At 39.0% G+C, this 17,357-nt stretch overlaps 1 protein-coding gene across 7 annotated transcripts in view; it reads left to right on the top strand.

Moving 5' to 3' along the window:
- LOC149237824 (uncharacterized) overlaps positions 1-17,357 on the top strand; it is a 479,771-nt gene that overhangs the window by 382,759 nt on the left and 79,655 nt on the right. For all 7 annotated transcript variants that reach the window (XM_089372813.1, XM_089372812.1, XM_089372815.1 and 4 more), the window contains one exon: positions 7,823-7,928. In XM_089372813.1, the coding sequence (XP_089228939.1) occupies positions 7,823-7,928 (106 nt within the window). The remainder of the gene's footprint in view (positions 1-7,822; positions 7,929-17,357) is intronic.

Below are 17,357 nucleotides of genomic sequence, written 5' to 3' on the forward strand. Positions count from 1 at the left end.
CAATGTTACTTGGGAGCGGGAGCGAAAGCAGGGAGCGGGAGCGAAAACGGGAGCGGGAGCGACATTTTCAGAAGCTCCCGGTTTGGGAGCGAATCTCGAGCGCTTTTTATATAATATATATATTTTTTATATTTTGATACATATTTGTCAACAAAAACATGTAGAATAATGAATTAGATATAAAAAACAAAAAAAACATAGATTGAACCATATAACAACAATCATCTAGAAGTTATAATCTTCATCAATCACGTCCACAAGTTAGTAACATAGTAACATACAACATATTGAGTCTCATGATTCATCAATCTTAAAGTTTCAAGCTTTCAAAATTCAATATATAACATTTATCATCATTGATCACCAAAGTTGTACTTGTAAGCTAAGTGTAACCATTACAACAAATAATATGTAACATGAAATGAAATGTTATAAAATGAAATGAAATGAAACAACTTTCAACTTTCATGAAGCATTATATTCATAATTCATTACTAATGAGTTATAATTGCCAACTTCAAACTTAAATTGTCATATATTGTTTAAAAAAATATCATAATAAATATGAAAGAGTCAATAGTTATAAAATCTACTAGAAACTAGAAAAGAGAAGTAAATCTATTATCTATTTCTTATGCTTGGGCCTCTTGCCACCACGAGAAATGTCTAATTTTTTAGTCTTGTTGGAAAATCGGGATCTTTGTCATTAATATCACCCTCTAAGCATTAATAACCAGAGGTATCTTTGTCATTACCTCTGTATCTGTATTGGGATCTTTGCCATTAATATCACCCTCTAAGCATTAACATAAGATAGAAAAAGCATAGCATGTCAAGTCAAGATTTTGTTTGAGTGATGCGTACATTTTTAGGAGGGTCATGATAGAGGAGTTCGACAACCAATGTCACTAACATCAAGGTACATAGAGGGATTGGTGCTCTTGATTAAATACGAGTTCCATACCCTAATACATGACAAAATTCAATGGAAACATTGTAATGCCCCAATCCTGAAATCCTGAAAAACTAATAAGTCTGCTGGATTTTGAATGAAATCTAAAATTCTACTTTCTCCATATGAAATCCAATGAGGCCGAAACCACTCTCAAACATCTTGAGTCATGTCATGGTAATGTTAAAAATTTAAGTAAAAGGATGAAAATAAAGATTAAGGAAAATGTCAATACTAGGGCCTAGACTTGATGCCCACTCAAAAATTATTTGTTTCTTTAAAAAAAAAAATGCATTTCGAATGTCACTACCAAAAAAAAAATTGCAAAAAAGGCAAAACGCTCCCGAAAAGGCAGGGAGCGAAAATTTTTTTAGGGAGCGCGCTCCCGAAATCGCTCCCTTTTCGGGAGCGCGCTCCTAACCCGCTCCCGAGTCGCACCCGCGCGGAGCGCGGATTGGGAGCGGGATCGAGGGGGGGGGGGGCGCTCCCCCGCAACATAGCAATGGAATGAAAGCTTGGCCAAGTTCTGGGGGCATCACGTGTAAAACTTACAATGGTCAAAGTGTGGTGGACTATGTGATATTCTCCCACAGCTTTATCTGTAATTTGTCGGATTTTAGGATTGGGGTTTGTTCTATTGAGATGAATTCAAACCATTTTCCTCTCTCTATTAAGTTGGGCATGCACACAAGTGGGCTACAGGAAGTGCAAATCCAACAGTTTCAAAAGAAAGCGCATGCAAGTGGAAGAATCCTCATGAACCAAGAAAATCAAGAGCTCTTTGTTGTTGCTTTGGAACAACACTTTCAAGTGACAAAAAACAACACAGATGTCAAAGAAGATAGTGCAGGAACAGAGTGCTTTTGTAGTAGTATGTTGATCCCTCTAATCCACAAAGCCTTAGAGGTGTGCAAAAGATCTCGACCTAAGAAGAAGGTCTCAAACACTTTTCCAACTAATCCTTGGTATGATGAAGAGTGCAAGGATGCCAAAAGGTCACTTAAGGAGACAAATAGTGAAACGCTGAAGAAGTATAAAAATTTGATTAAAATTGAAAAAGAAAATTACATGGCTGCTAGAAGGAATGCATTAATTGCTTTGGGAAAGTACAACTCCATAAGTTTTTGGTAGGAGCTACATCAAAAGACAAAGAAAACAGATAATAATATATTAGTTGCACAGTGGTTAGATTATGTGAAGCTTCTCTATGAGAAAGATCAGGAGAAAAGTAACCCCCCCATAATCAACACTACAACCGAGTTATTCTCAGTGGAGGAGGTCAAGCGAGGTATAAAAAATTTAGCAAGTGGTAAGGCTTAAGACATTGATGGTTTGCAGGCAACATTTTTAAGGTGGGGTGCTGGGGCATACTCAACAATGTCATGCAAGGCAATTATTCAGTGGAATGGTGCTAATTTTAGGCTAACATGTTCTTTGCTTAGGATAGTTACTTCAGAGATCCATATTATCTCGATTTTCAATTCATTCCATTTCCATTAGCAATCACACAAAACATTATCACATTGACAGTAACTGAAGAAAGAACATAAATGATAGATGCAAAAGACAAGAAAACACAAGGATATGGCACAAGCCATGGAAAAACCATTCATCAATTCATCTTATTATTAATATTGAATGTTGAACAGAGAGAGAGGGGGAGTACAATAATATAGCTTGCCAATTTGGAGATCATATCACTGCCCTTGAACAAGTGGATGACCCAGAACTGCAATACCAACATTCTGTCAACATTAGTCAATTAAGGTTTGGTCAGGGCTGCTTACAATCCATTGTTGTTGCATTCAATTGATCCAAAAACCCTCCTTTTAGTTGCGCCTTTCTCTGGCATGTTAGACGCAGGCCTCCGCTGGCCCTTAGGGCTGGACTGAACTCATGTTAAGCCTCTCGGCTCCCTTGACTATGATAGGGAAGACCTGCGGCCCTTCCTGGAGCTATAGAGCTGAAGTGCGGTCAACCAAGGGGAGAATATCTTCCTCAAATCGTCCACCAACTTGACATTTTGTTCTTGAAATCGAGCCTATAAGGACAAAATTACCCACACAAACTTCACAAAATTTCGTCAAAGCCTACGGTTGTTGATCTAAAGTATCTTGGCCCTGTTGGAGAAGAAAAACCCAAAACAAACTCCCCTTTGACCTCCTGCAATAAGTCGGCTGCCTCAGACATAAAACTTTCTATGCAACGAGTACTTGAACGTGTCTTTGGAGGATGGAGGACACCTTTATTTATATAAGATGGAGAGGGGAGTCACATGTCTGAATAACCCCAAGCCGACCTTGATAATTTGCACATATGTGGGCTTCATTTCAAAAACATATTTCTCCTTTTCCAAATTTAGTGATGTTTAGGTCGATTTTGGTCCTCTTGAAAAGAGGAATTTAATGAAATAATTATATTTATCTAATAAGTTGCCCAAAGTGGAATTTGGCCCTAGTTGTCAATTTTAACACTCCCTCTCAACTAGGGAGAATTCCACTTGCCAATCCATCCATCATCATTCCATCTTGTCATCATATATCATCTCCGCATCTCATCTCTACTTTGCTGAACACCAATGTAATAATGAAGAAGAATTGATCGAGAGTGAGTCACAAGACCTTGCCACTCTCCACTAAGAAAAGTGATTCCAGGGGTAGAACCCCAATCAGACATGATCCCAGATCAAGTTGTTGAACATCATGCATCCTATACATAGGGAGTACGATAGTACACGATGCATCCATCAGTAGTGCTATGGTCCCAAACCACTTTTCCGAATTCATTGGCCAGATGAGAGGTACTTCCCATGTGTCCTAAACTGCATGGGTAGGATGATGCTGGGGCAACAACAGGGAAGGAATAAATCACATCCTACTCACAACCACATGTAGGGAAAGGAGAAACCACATCCTACAGTCACATGTCACAACCATCGTAGGGAAAGGATAAACCACATCCTACGCGCATGCAAACCACCGATAGTAGGGAAAGGATGAACCACGTCCTACATGCATGCCAACCAACAATTGTAGGAAGGATCCTACATGTGGGGAAAGGATGAACCACGTCCCACCGACATGTCAACCATTGATCGTAGGGAATGAGCATCCTACATGTGGGGAAAGGATGAACCACGTCCCACCGACATGTCCACATGTGACAAACAACAGATGCCTATATGCATCTCTCACTGGGGTATCCGCAGGAGAAGGTGAACCACTCATCCTGCTCATATGCCATAGGAGAAGGTGAACCACTCATCCTATGCATATATCATGAATTGTAGGGGAAGGTGAACCACTCACCCTACTCACATGTCTCATTAATCGTAGGGGAAGGTGAACCACTCACCCTAGACACATGTCAACCATCATGGGGTATCACAGGGGAAGGTGAACCACTCACTCTGTACATAACGCACCTATAGGGGAAGGTGAACCACTCACTCTATGGTCGCTCATATCTCCAAGAAGTACCCGAAGCCCCCCGGAAGCTCCCTGAGCTCAATGTCCAACTCAAGCATGATCCTCATGGGAGGGTCCTTCCATGACTCCCAGCCATAGTTTTAAAACTAGGCTAGTTTGACTCGGAATTGACCTGGTTGATGTGATGATCATTTCATTTGATCACCACTTGGATTTGGACTTTTATATCTTCTTGAGAATTTTGCTAGCCATATTGATGGACGAATTGGATTATTGATGCATTTCGATGTTTGGAAGAGCTTATCTTTTATCTTAGAGCTTCGATTTTCTTGTCTATTGATGATTGGAGGATTTTTGCTATACTTGTAAGTGTCATTTTCATGGTTTATTTCTCATGTCTTGTCACTTGTGCAATGTATGAATATTTTCACTCATGAAGTTGGTGTAGCTGCCTTAATGAAATGTGAATTTGTTGAACTTGTCTTTGTGAGGGTTTTACATATGTTTCATGCAAAAGTATGGTGAATAAATGTCCTAGGGGTATATGATTGTTCATTGTTACCTTGATAAGTCATCAATTGCAACATCAAAGGAGTATAAACTTTCCTAGTGACCTAGTTGTTGCCTCTAGGGCCATGTGAAGTTGCTAGGAGACTCCTTGATTGGGTATAAGACATCTCTAAACATTGGATTGCATTGAATCCATTCTCCCAATAGGCTAGGCACTGGTCTAGTCCTAGGTGATCTTCAAAATGAAGATATCTTTCACCTCATCTCCTCCTTTTCTAAACCCTAACTTAGTAGGTCTCCTAGGGCATAACACGAAATTAATTAAATCCATCCAAAATTCATGAAACTTGGTCAACAATTGCGCTGATGTGCCCTTGAGTAGTCTTCCAATTTTGAAGCTATTTCGACAGTGGAATTTCAAGTTATCTCAAGCCCTAGCTCGAAGAACATTTCTTCCCTATGTTTCCTTTCATTAGTGGTTTCATTAAGGATCATTGCATCCAGATTTCAAGTGAAATATTACCTCTTTGATCCTTTTCTCCTCCCTCACTTGGTCAAGTCTATCTATTTGAACTTTGAAGTCTTACCCCAAACCCTTGACCTTGTGTGGGTCCACTAGGGCTTTTTTGTGGTCTTGCAACCTCGTCACTGCAATTTCACAAGGATTGCTTTAAGACCCTATTCTTCTAGGATTCTTTGGCTTAGGGCACTACATATCATGACATATTCCTCAAAGCTAGGTCCAAGTTTCCTTCTAGCTCTTCTTGGAGAGCCATCCATCTTGCTTCCAAAGCAAAAAATCCCTATCATTAGAGACCCTCCTTTGAATAGGATTTGAAATCACTACCCTTACCCTATTGATACATTTCTTCTAGTGATTTCCTTAGTACTAGGACTCCTCCCATCGGTGAAAGTCCATAAATAGCAGGGAGCTTTAACTGAGGTGACAGTGGGCTATTGCTCCATTGTTGCCTCTTGACCTACTAGTTTATCTATAGGAACGCCTCGTACAACCCCTGCTAGTTTGAGCAGCAACAAGACTTGTAACTCGGCCCCTACTAGAAACCTCTTCCCAAGGAATTCGACCTACCATAAAATGAATGTTCTGAAGAATTTGGCCATGGAGAAATTGGGCCCCTTGCACCACCAAATTGGCCCTCTCCTTTCCTCCTTGTACGACTTGTGCACACTCAAGGAAAAAATGACCCATTGGATAAATCAACCTCTCCACAAGTTGGCCTCTATGCTTTAGCTACTTGGCCTCTTGATTTTCTAAACTTAGCCTCTTGGAAATACTCCCAAAATTTCCCTGCACTCTTCCTCCCCTCTTTTTAGTCTAGTTGAGCCCGTTGCTCTAGAGAAAATTGTTTCTTTCACTTGTGCGTCTTCACCCCCTTAGGCTTATTTTAATACTGCATTGTGCCAAATCCCTAACCCTAATATCGTGAGTGATTGATGGTCAAGATTAGATCTTGCTTCACTTGAGATCAATGGTTGAGATTATATTAAGTCACCTAAATAATTTTGATACTTATCCTTAGTACTTTGGATTAATAGTCCACAATAATTAATTGACTTTAAATATTGTACTCATCCTAAGTTAGACTTAGGAAAGAAGTCATAAATCACTTACTCCAGCAAGTGAGCACCTAAAGAGGCAATCAACCATCTCCTTCATGCTAAGACACCAACTTCGTGCAGAAGACTTTCGGAACGTACCAAGAACTTAAACAAATTTCAGTCCTCTACTTGAAGTACTTTCACAATTTACAATATCTATTTGGTAAAGGCAATATTTACTTTCCATTATTATTATTTAAATAAATTCTCTTCAAGCTAGAGTGAACCTTAATTTGCTGATTTGTGTTAATTTATTTGTTATATTAGATTTATAGATCAATACAATCACTCATAATTTAGCTTTTTGTTTACCCTAGTTGCACAAATCAGGCATTGGTCTAGTCCGCTGATCTGCTGGACAAGGTCATTTGCTTACAGTAGAAGTCTCCCATATCTTTTCAAAGAGGTTGAGCTTAAAGAGTGGGGATGTTTGCAAATGTGATAGTGGGTAATTGTCTTGTCTAGTGCCGCTTTAGCATCTCGAAGGACCTTGATGAGATTGTTAGATTGGTCAATAACACCTTATATTAAATTTGGTATTTATACACCCACTCTCATTTTCAGCCAGAACTGACATTCTAGTGATCTGGATATTTATGGGCACATTTGAAATTATAGTGTTGGGTATTTATAAACCCACTCCCTTCTTCAGCCACAACAGACCTTATTTTGAGTATTGATCCACAGTGATTTGTATTCATAAATTTTTCTTTCTCCTTCCTATTTATCTTGGGAATGTGATAATGGGCAATGGCGTGACATATTGTTGTTGATTGTCTCTTGTTTTCTTATGGTAAAACAAAGTAAGTAGAATTGTGTTGTATAATGTTACCATCCTTGTTAGATTAGAAATGCCATATTATTCACTTTGTGCTGTTCAAGCCTCAAGGTAATAGATTTCTACCATTATAATATATTTCCATGTATTGTTTTTAGCTTATCTATCTGTCTCAAAGATGAGTGCTAGGCAATATGATGTCATTGCTAACAAAGGGTCATTTTCCTTAATTGATTTTATCGTGTAATAATATTATATAAAAGTAAATCATAGCTTGCATTGGGTACATATTAGACAATATTGAATATAGGGCAATGTTTCTAGTTTATTGGAGAAATGCCGACCTCATAATATGTGTCTAATCACAACATAGTTTGATCATACACTGTTTATGCTCTATGGAAGATATAGAGTTAGTATTTATTTTCTTTCGTTTAGAAGTAGATGACGATTCAGTGTGTAACACAAAGTCATAAATGTAAAATGCATTGAAGCGATTCCTTTGCTTTCTATCGACTATCTTATTTTGTACAGTGATCACAAACCTGTAAGTGCAACATTTGGATTGACTGCTTATGCTCTTCCTTCTTCAAACTCGGGTGTCTCGAATGATTCTGATGACAAGAGATGGCATGTTCGAGTACGTCAATTCTTCTAATGCCTCTTTTTAATATGATGATTCTATAGAAAAAATTTTAGTTTGAGAATGGGCTAGATTACAAAACTAATATATTATTTAAGCAATTGTACGTGGCCTTTTGTGCTAGCTGATATGCAATAGATTTTTTCAAAAATTGAGTTTTTTGACAAGTAAAAAAATATTCTTTTTAAACCCTTTACAAATGTTGTACTTCTTTTTTTTCTTTTGTTAAGCAACTAGTTCAACAGAAGTGAAACCGCTAAGAAATACAATAGGCAACTAGATTCATCATTTTACATATTGTACATATACAATCGTTGTTGGATAAAAATGGACCTAACATCTTTGTAAATATAGAGCCACGTCACAATGCCTAATCACTAGGATTTGTAAGCTGTAAGATTGGCTTGAAACAAAGTTTCTCAAGAGGACATCTAGAGTTATGCACCTAAAATTTCTTGTCATATTATTTAATGGGTTTATCCTATGCACAAATGTTATTGAAGTTCTTTCCCTCGCTCTTAATAGGCTCATCAAGCATCTGATGATTGGATTGTGTGAAAGTACTAACAAAGTAGGTTTTGACATATAATATAATGGAATTATCTAGTTATATCTTACAATAAAATTTATAAGCACTATCCGTTTCTTTCCTTGGCAAATAAGCTTGGGGCCTAATCCATTAATCAAAATTGTATGTTTCTAGTATTAGAAGTTAGCTACGTGTTAAGTAACAATTGGAATGTCTCTTCTTCTCCCAAGGAAAAAGGATCGTAATTCTATTCATTAAGAAAAGGAATTGCATTCTATAGATGCTGATAGCATTGCAAAAGTATCCAAAAGGATCCTGTAGGTATCTCATTGAGCACATACCGTGCCTATATATTCTGCTACAAAAATGAATATCCCTAATTGTCAAAAATATCTTCTAGAAGGTCTGAGTACTTATCTGATCAGAAAAGCATCTAAACTGTGCATACCCTTTCAGGTATTTGTCCCCACTGGTTCACATTATACATCCTAAATGAATATCCTTTTAATGCCCAGCCCAATTCAGTTCTCTCGACTTCAAGAGTGAATAAGAAAAACAGAAAACAGCTGAAGGTCATCGTCAGAAACTGTGAGAATTACCTCTGAATCAAGGATAGGAGTTGATATTTCCTGCAATATAGTGCCATCCTTATACTATTTCCATGAACATAAACCATCAATTAGTAGGAGGCCTTCCTTTGAGATTGTCCACTTCCAAATTAAGCTGTCTGAAACATGCATAAATGAGCTGTGATTATACCGTAAATGCGAGGAGAATTCTTCACTTCCTTGAAGATAGGATTTAAAAACAACTTTGACTTTCTAATCTTATCTGCCATCCATTTTATAACCATTTGAGAGTCCCCAAAAACTTGAAAATTCTGGGCAGGTAACTTCATTCAAACAAGTAGGCAGTTATTTCAGGCAAGCGGGAAGCTAACACAAAGGCCGCTAAGCGCTCCACTAATAGAAGGGAATAAGTGCTCCACTAATAAGAAGTCTAACTGTATCATTGGAAGTAGTTATCAGCTTGAAAAAATTGTACTAGTTTTGATTGCACTAGAAAATTAACAGGAAAGACCCACATGTCCTATCTCTAGGGTGGGTAAACCCAACAAGGAGAGTCTCGCTCAGTACATGGTTCTTACTAATGTGAATATGCTTTAGCATAATTATGTTCTATTTTGTAAATATATTGACTAAAAGGGTATGTATTTATGTATATATGTATACATATGTATATACGCATATACATATCTATACATATATACATAAGGTTTAATCTAACGAAGTTGTGCTTTAAATAGACGACAGAGTGGAGAGCGGATGGTGATGCCAACTTTCACTCAACGACTACATGCGAACTGTCTGTTAAGAATGTGGACTTTTTATCCTGCAACTAAAAACAAAAACAGACAGAACAAATGTGCTTAGCTTTTATGCGGCGCAAAAGGAATGATAGGCGAGCCTTTGATTATCTCCAAATTCATCTGGTCCATCCAATCCTGCACTTTTTCTCAAGGAAAAAGACAAAGATTTTGACCTGTTTTTTTCCCTTCTGCTTTTTGAAAAAAACTCGATATTCATCTCTAATGGATTTCAATATATAGATGTGTATATATATATATATAGATTACATCTATATATATACATATGTTTTATATGAAATGTTACATATATATAGGGTGTCCTCACAAGAAGAATTCTCCAAGGGATGACGACAACAACAACAATTTCAAAGGCAATGACAATCAAAGAAACAACAGGTTCAACAATAAAGGAAAGAGGAATGCTCCCACTAGTCGATATGGAAATGGTCGACCTCCCCAAAGATTGAGAAATTCTAGGTATGAGGAAAGTATTGTTGTAGAAAAACAAAAGGAGTTTTATCTTATTTCCGCTCTATCTACTGCCTCTCCTTTGGATACTTTGGATCATTGGTTGTGATAGTGGAGCCTCAAGGCATTTCACTGGGTACAAAGAGGCCCTCTCAAATTTGATTGAAAAGAAGACTAATTTGGAGATCATACTTGGAGATACTGCTACCTACCTCGTAAAAGGGATAGATACCATCACCCTTCACTTAAATCAAGGTCAAATCATTCATCTACAAGAAGTATTGTATGTGCCTGATTTGAAGAAGAAACTAGTATCTATTTTTGCGATGGAAGATAAAGTCTTCAAGGTAGCATTCATTGATGGAAAAATACTTATTTAGTAAAGAAACCCTAATGATGCATTCACACTTGGATTTAGGGTGGTTGGTCTCTATCAAGTTGGAGGAAGTCCTTTGAGAGCCTTGACTTGCGATACTTCTCTTCAATCTGAATTATGGCACCAAAGATTTTCCCACCTTCATTACAAAGTCTTACCTGGGGTAAGGAAGATGGTAATAGGTATGCCCGAGTTCAACATGAATCATGAAGGAGTTTGCTAGGGTTGTGTAGCTGAGAAACTTACAAGGGGACCATTCCCTTCAGGTAAAAGCCAAGCTACCGATATTCTTCAATCGGTCCATTATGACCTATTTGGTGTGTTGCTCGTAACATCATTGGGAGGATACTTATACTATGCAATTTTTGTGGATGACTTTTCTCGCAAAACATGGATATATTTCTTGAAGAAGAAGGATGAAGTGTTCAAATGGTTCCATTCTTTCAAAGCCTTGGTAAAGAATCAAACAGGGAAGAAGATCAAAATATTGATGACTGATAATGGAACAAAATATGAATCAAATGAATTCAATGACTTTTGCAGAGAGGCTGGAATTAAGAGGGAGACAACTGTTCCATACACTCCTGAGCAAAATGGAGTTGCTGAAAGGAAAAATTGAACAATTATGGAAGCCACTTGTGCCATGCTCCATGATCAAGGTCTACCGAAGTGTTGATTTATGGTAGCATCGGATGTGCTCTAGCCTTGAAATTTGGAGGAGAGGCTAAGGCACATGAGATCTCCAAGACCTAGAAATCGTTTTGAGAAATTCCATCTAGATGAGGAGTTATTAAAATAATTAGTATTTTTAATGGCTTCCTAAGTCTAAACTTAGGAAAATAAAAATATTAATGGGTATTAATAAAGATAAGGATGAGAAGCTTCTAAGAGACGAGGATCAAGTTTGTTTTAATCTTAGCCGTTGATTAGGGATTTAATCTTGGCCGTTGATTCATCAACAGGAAAAGTAGAAGAGAAGACTTGAGGGTCATTTGGAGATACACATGTAGATACTCAATATCTCAAGGAAATTCAATTCTCAAGGAAGAGGAGATCGATTTCAGAGGAAGTTGCAGGGTGGAGGAAGAGGAGGGCTTCAGCGGTAAGCAAAGATCGAGGAGGAGGTGACGCAGGGGCAGTGGAAGACAATGCAGAAAGAGAGACACAGGGCCTACGCAGGCTGATGCAGAGGGATGCAAAGCCACTCACAACCACGCTAGGTCAATTAGAGTGACGCAGGGATGACGTAGAAGTGGGAGCAGGGTCTCCAAAGTGTCAGATAGTCTCAGAGGGAAAGTCTCAGGTGTTTTCTTTAGTTCTCTATAAAAATCATTCCTTGTAAAAGCAATTACTACTGAAGATTAATAATGACCTCATCTGCTGCACTGGTTTTCCCGCATTGGGTTTTTTCGGGGAATTTTGTCCAAAAATAATTGTGTTGATGTGATTGATTCGTATGCATATATTTTTTTCTCTAGGTAATTGCGTGATAACTGCAGTAGAATTTATTTTAATATTTGCTGAAGGAATTACGTAAATAACTTATTAGGAATAATAAGTAGGTGAAATAAATCAGTTGCTGCAGTGATAGAATTTCAGTTTAGAACTTTTCACATGGTATCAGAGCAGAGATCTGACAATAGGGAAGGAAAATCGATTATGGGTCAAGAGCATGATGCAAAGGCATCCACTCAAAGAGACTCGCACAGATTTTCAGAATGATGTACAAGGGACGCATTTTCGATGTTAGCTTCTAGATTGGAAGAAGAAGTCGCTTGCCTTGCAAGGTCTGCCTCCTCGGAGGTTTGGTACATAGATAGTGGAGCTTCCTTGCATATGACAGGAGTCCGAGAATGTTTTTCAAATTATCAGGAAGAAAGAATGGATTTTCTGATCACCATGGGGAATAAGGCGAAGTGTACTCGAGTAGGAAGAGGTACCATAGTTTTTCAAACCGAAGTAGGAGAGCGACTTCAGGCAACCAATGTGCTGCATGTGCTGGGATTGGGGATGAACTTACTTTCCGTATCTCAACTTCAAAACAAGGGCTATGATGTTTTCTTCATTAAGGAGAAAGTGTATGTTAAACACCTAAGTTGGAGAAAGAAGGCTCAGATTGGAATCAGAAGTAATAGGTTGTACAGGCTACAACTAGAATCACCAATGGCACTAATAGGCAGTAATGGAGACAAAGACTTGAATGAGCTATGGCATAGGAGGATGGGACACTTGCACCATGGGGCTCTGAGAATTCTTAGGAAAACAGTATCAGGAGTTCCAGAACTCAGTACTGAACGGGATGATGTATGCAGAGGGTGCGCTCTAGGCAAGTATGCCAAAGCTGCGTTTTATAGAAGTAACAATAGGGCGAAGAGTGTGCTAGGACTGGTACACTTAGACATCTGCGGACCGATGTTCACAAAAGCTCTTAGTGGTGCCGAGTACTTCGTCACCTTCATCGATGACCATTCCAGGAAGACTTGGATATACTTTCTGAAAACCAAGGATAAGGTTTTCGGTTGATTCAAAGAGTTCAAGGCTCTAGTGGAGAATCTGACAGGAAAGAAGATAAAATTGTTGCGCTTGGACAATGGTGGAGAGTATGTTGACAAGGACTTCACCGATTTTTGCGCTAAGGAAGGTATCAGAAGAGAGTGGACAACCCGCTACAATCCGGAGCAGAATGGAGTAGCAGACAGGAAAAACAGGACTATTGTGGAAGCATCTAGGGCAATGTTGTATGATCAGGATATTCCTAAATTCCTGTGGGCAGAAGCATGCAGCACGAAAGTTTATGTCCAAAATAGGACTCCTCATAGGGCATTGGGAAAAATCACTTCGGAGAAGGTCTTCACTGGGAAGACACCTGAAGTCAGTCATTTCAGGATATTTGGGACTTTAGCATATTGCCGTATACCTGAAAAGAAGAGAAAGAAATTAGATCAAACTGCTGAGAAAGGATATCTTGTGGGATATAGCGAGAATGCTAAGGAATACATAGTGTATCTTTTAGGGAGTAGGAAGGTAGTAGTTTGGTGGGATGTAAAGTTCAGGAGGATAGAGATATCAGAAAATCCCGAGAAATGCCTTACAAGGAGCATTCGGAAGACGAGCCATTGGTCAGACCACTTAAATCAGCAGAAACTGGTACCATAAATCTTCCTAAAGACAACGCTTCAGAAAAAGAGGAATCTCAGGAAGAAGAGGAGTTGATAGATGTAACTACTACTAGTGGAAGAACGAGTCAGGAACTCCAACAGATTCTATGGGATGCAGAAGACTTCATTGGTGCACCCAGGAATAGTAAAAGGGAGTGAAGACAGCCAAACAGATAGCAGGCCTTAGTAGCTCAGGTTGGGGAACCTTCTAGTTTTTAGGAGGCCGTTCAACATCAAGTATGGATAGATGCTATGGTGGAAGAATACAACTCTATAATGGTCAATGATGTCTGGGAAGTGGTGCCTAGGCCTCAGGACATATTAGTGGTAGGTTCGAGATGGATCTACAAGGTCAAATATGCTGCAGATGACAGTGTGGAGAAATACAAAGCCAGGTTTGTGGCAAAGGGTATGCTCAGAAGGAAGGGATAGACTATGAAGAAACCTTCACCACAGTAGCCAGGGATACTTCTATTAGGACCGTGATATCTCTTGCAGCGCAGATGGGGTGGGGGATCCATCAAACGAATGTCAAGATGAAATTCTTGAACGGGGTAATAGAAGAGGAAGTATACATTGAACAACCAGAAGGTTTTGAGGCACATGAGAAGAAATATTATGTATGCAGATTAAAGAAATCTTGTATGGGCTGAAATAGGCACCTAGGACATGGTACGGTCGAATTGATGGCTACTTGCAGAAGATGGAATTCGTCAAGAGTGACACAGACCCTAATCTCTACCATCTAGTTGTAGAGAATGAGCCTCTAATCCTTGTGTTATATGTGGATGATCTCTTCCTGACAGGATCATCTAGGCTCATCATAGACTGCAAGAAGAACCTAGCCACAGAATTCGACATGAAGGATTTCGGGCAGATGCATTATTTTCTGGGGTTGGAAATTTGGCAACAGAAGGGTGAAATCTTCCTAGGACAAGGGAGATATGCTATAGAAATCCTGAAGAGATTCAGGATGTAGGACTGTAGACCTATGGCTACTCCAATGATCACCAATTGGAAGAAGATTGATGCATCAAAAGATAAAAATGTTGATCCCACCTTGTACAGGCAACTCAGGGTCCTTGATGTATCTGGTCAATACTAGGCCAGACATTTGTTACATTGTCAACACCCTCAGCTAGTTCATGGTAGAACCTAAAAGGACGCACTGGGTAGCAGCCAAACATGTTCTTAGGTATATACAAGGAGACGTCGAGCATGGACTATTGTACACCAGAGGCAATGATATTAGGCTAAGTGGGTTCACTTATGCAGATTGGGTTGGAAGTTCAGTAGATCGGAAAAGTACAATTGGGTATTGTTTCAACATTGGATTAGGAATGACCTAGTGCAGTAGGAAGCAGAAATTCGTGGCTCTGAGCTCAGCTGAAGCAGAATATATGGCAGCTAGCACAACTTCGTGTGAAGCCATATGGCTTAGGAAATTGCTTGTGAATCTATTCAGGAGAAGTATGGAAGCGACTAGGATCATGTGTGATAATCAGAGTTGCATCGAGCTCTCTGAGAATCCAGTATTTCATGATCAATCGAGGCACATTGATATCAAGTGTCACTTTGTCAGAGACTGTGTCCAACGAGGGGCAATGCAGTTGAGGTACGCTCCTACAGGAGAACAGGTGGCAGACATCCTCACCAAGGCTCTAGGAAGAACAAAGTTTGTTCATTTCAAGGAGAAGATAGGGATGGTAAAGAATCCATTTCAATAATGGATAAGTATTAGAAGTTGCAGTGCAGCAGTGAGCAGTGGCAATGCTAGGGGTAGCATGGGCAGTAGATTGAGAGGGAGTTGCAGTATAGATGTAGCAGTGGTAGTGCAATAGTGAGCAGTGGCAGTGCTAGGGGCAACATGGGAAGTAGATTGAGATGGAGTTGCAGTATAGATGTAGCAGTGGCAGTGATAGTGTCATGGGCAACAGTAAAGGAAGCAGCAGTGCAGATGATGGAAGGCAGCAGGCCAAGCATCAACACAGGTACCGGTGCGGAGGATCAATGTGATGTTTCAGTGATGGAGCATTACTAAAGCGCATTCCTTGCTAGGAGGGAGTGTTGATTTGTGGTAGCATCGGATGTGCTCTAGCTTTGAAATTTGGAGAAGAGGCTAAGGCACATGGGATCTCCAAGACCCAGAAATCGTTTTGAGAAATTCCATTCGGATGAGGAGTTATGAAAATAATTAATATTTTTAATGGGTTCCTAAGTCTAAACTTAGGAAAATAAAAATATTAATTGGTATCAATAAAGATAAGGATGAGAAGCTTCTAAGAGACGAGTATCAAGTCTGTTTTAATCTTAGTCGTTGATTAGGGATTTAATCTCGGCCGTTGATTCATCAACAGGAAAAGTATAAGAGAAGACTTTGTAAATAACTTGTTAAAGAAAAATAACAAGTAGGTAGGAATAAATCAAAAAAAGTGCATGAAGGGTTTCTAAACTAAGTAAACTTAGAAATTTCAACAATTTCCACAAGAATACAAACTACAACAGCTAGGCCGAAACCCTATAAGGAGGTTGAAATACTCCACAAGTGATGATGAGAATCAAATGTGAGGTCACCTCTATTTATATGAGGTCTACCTCAACTAATATTAGTCTAAGAAGCCCCTAAAACAAGTTTGAAAATGAGTAAACCTTGGGTTATAAGCCAACCCACTAGCTCAATGATAAAACATGCCATAAATGCACACACATGTGAGCCACAAGCCTAAAAAATGTTGTTGTCATGCCATTTTTGGGCTCCGAACGTCATGTCATGATGAGATGGAGGCTGAAAATGTGTTTGTGTGCCAAATCATCAATCATTTGAGGAGTGTCCCTCAAATCATCCTCAGGAGTCCCAAATCCAGCTGGGGTGTCACTATGTCATCTCCATGGGCCTCCAATGGTCAACAGAGGGCCTCCTCTCTCCAGAGTTAGTCTAAATTTGCTTTGTACGAAAACTAGTAAAACTGTGTAAAAAGCAGTAGTTTTAGGACAAACTTTTCTCAATGTCTTTTGGCAATCTCCATGGCAGAAGGAAACCACTTAATTTCAGAGTCAAATGTCTTAGCAAAAGTCCAAGTTGGCAATGGTTTCGAGTACAAGACCCATCTTGGGCCTGCTACAAACAATATTCGGGTCACATGGGCAGTGGAGAATTACACCATCCACCATCATCATTGAAAGTAGCAACCATGATTTTTTCTGTAAACACCAAGGTTGACCATCATTGTATTTTGTTTACTAACAAGATCTGCAAGGTCTGCAGCCAAGGCTGTTGAAATCACTGTGATTAAAGATGCAGTGATGGTTCAAGGTTGTGGCTGTAGAATTTACCATAGCTTCTGGTACCTCTTGTAAATTTCACAGATGATTGTCAATACAAATGTTAGGTTATAATGATTCTGTAAATTAAAGTTCTTAGTCTTAGTCTAATTACCATTGTAAAACAACGATGACCTTAGCTATGGATCTTGTGATGAAATAAAATGCAAGATTACTGGTCTGATTTGAAACTACTTCAATATAT

This window comes from Pinus tabuliformis, chromosome 8 (genome assembly GCF_031772625.1).
Source record: "Pinus tabuliformis cultivar Carrire ecotype Pingquan chromosome 8, CPIR1, whole genome shotgun sequence".
Lineage (NCBI taxonomy): Eukaryota > Viridiplantae > Streptophyta > Pinopsida > Pinales > Pinaceae > Pinus > Pinus tabuliformis.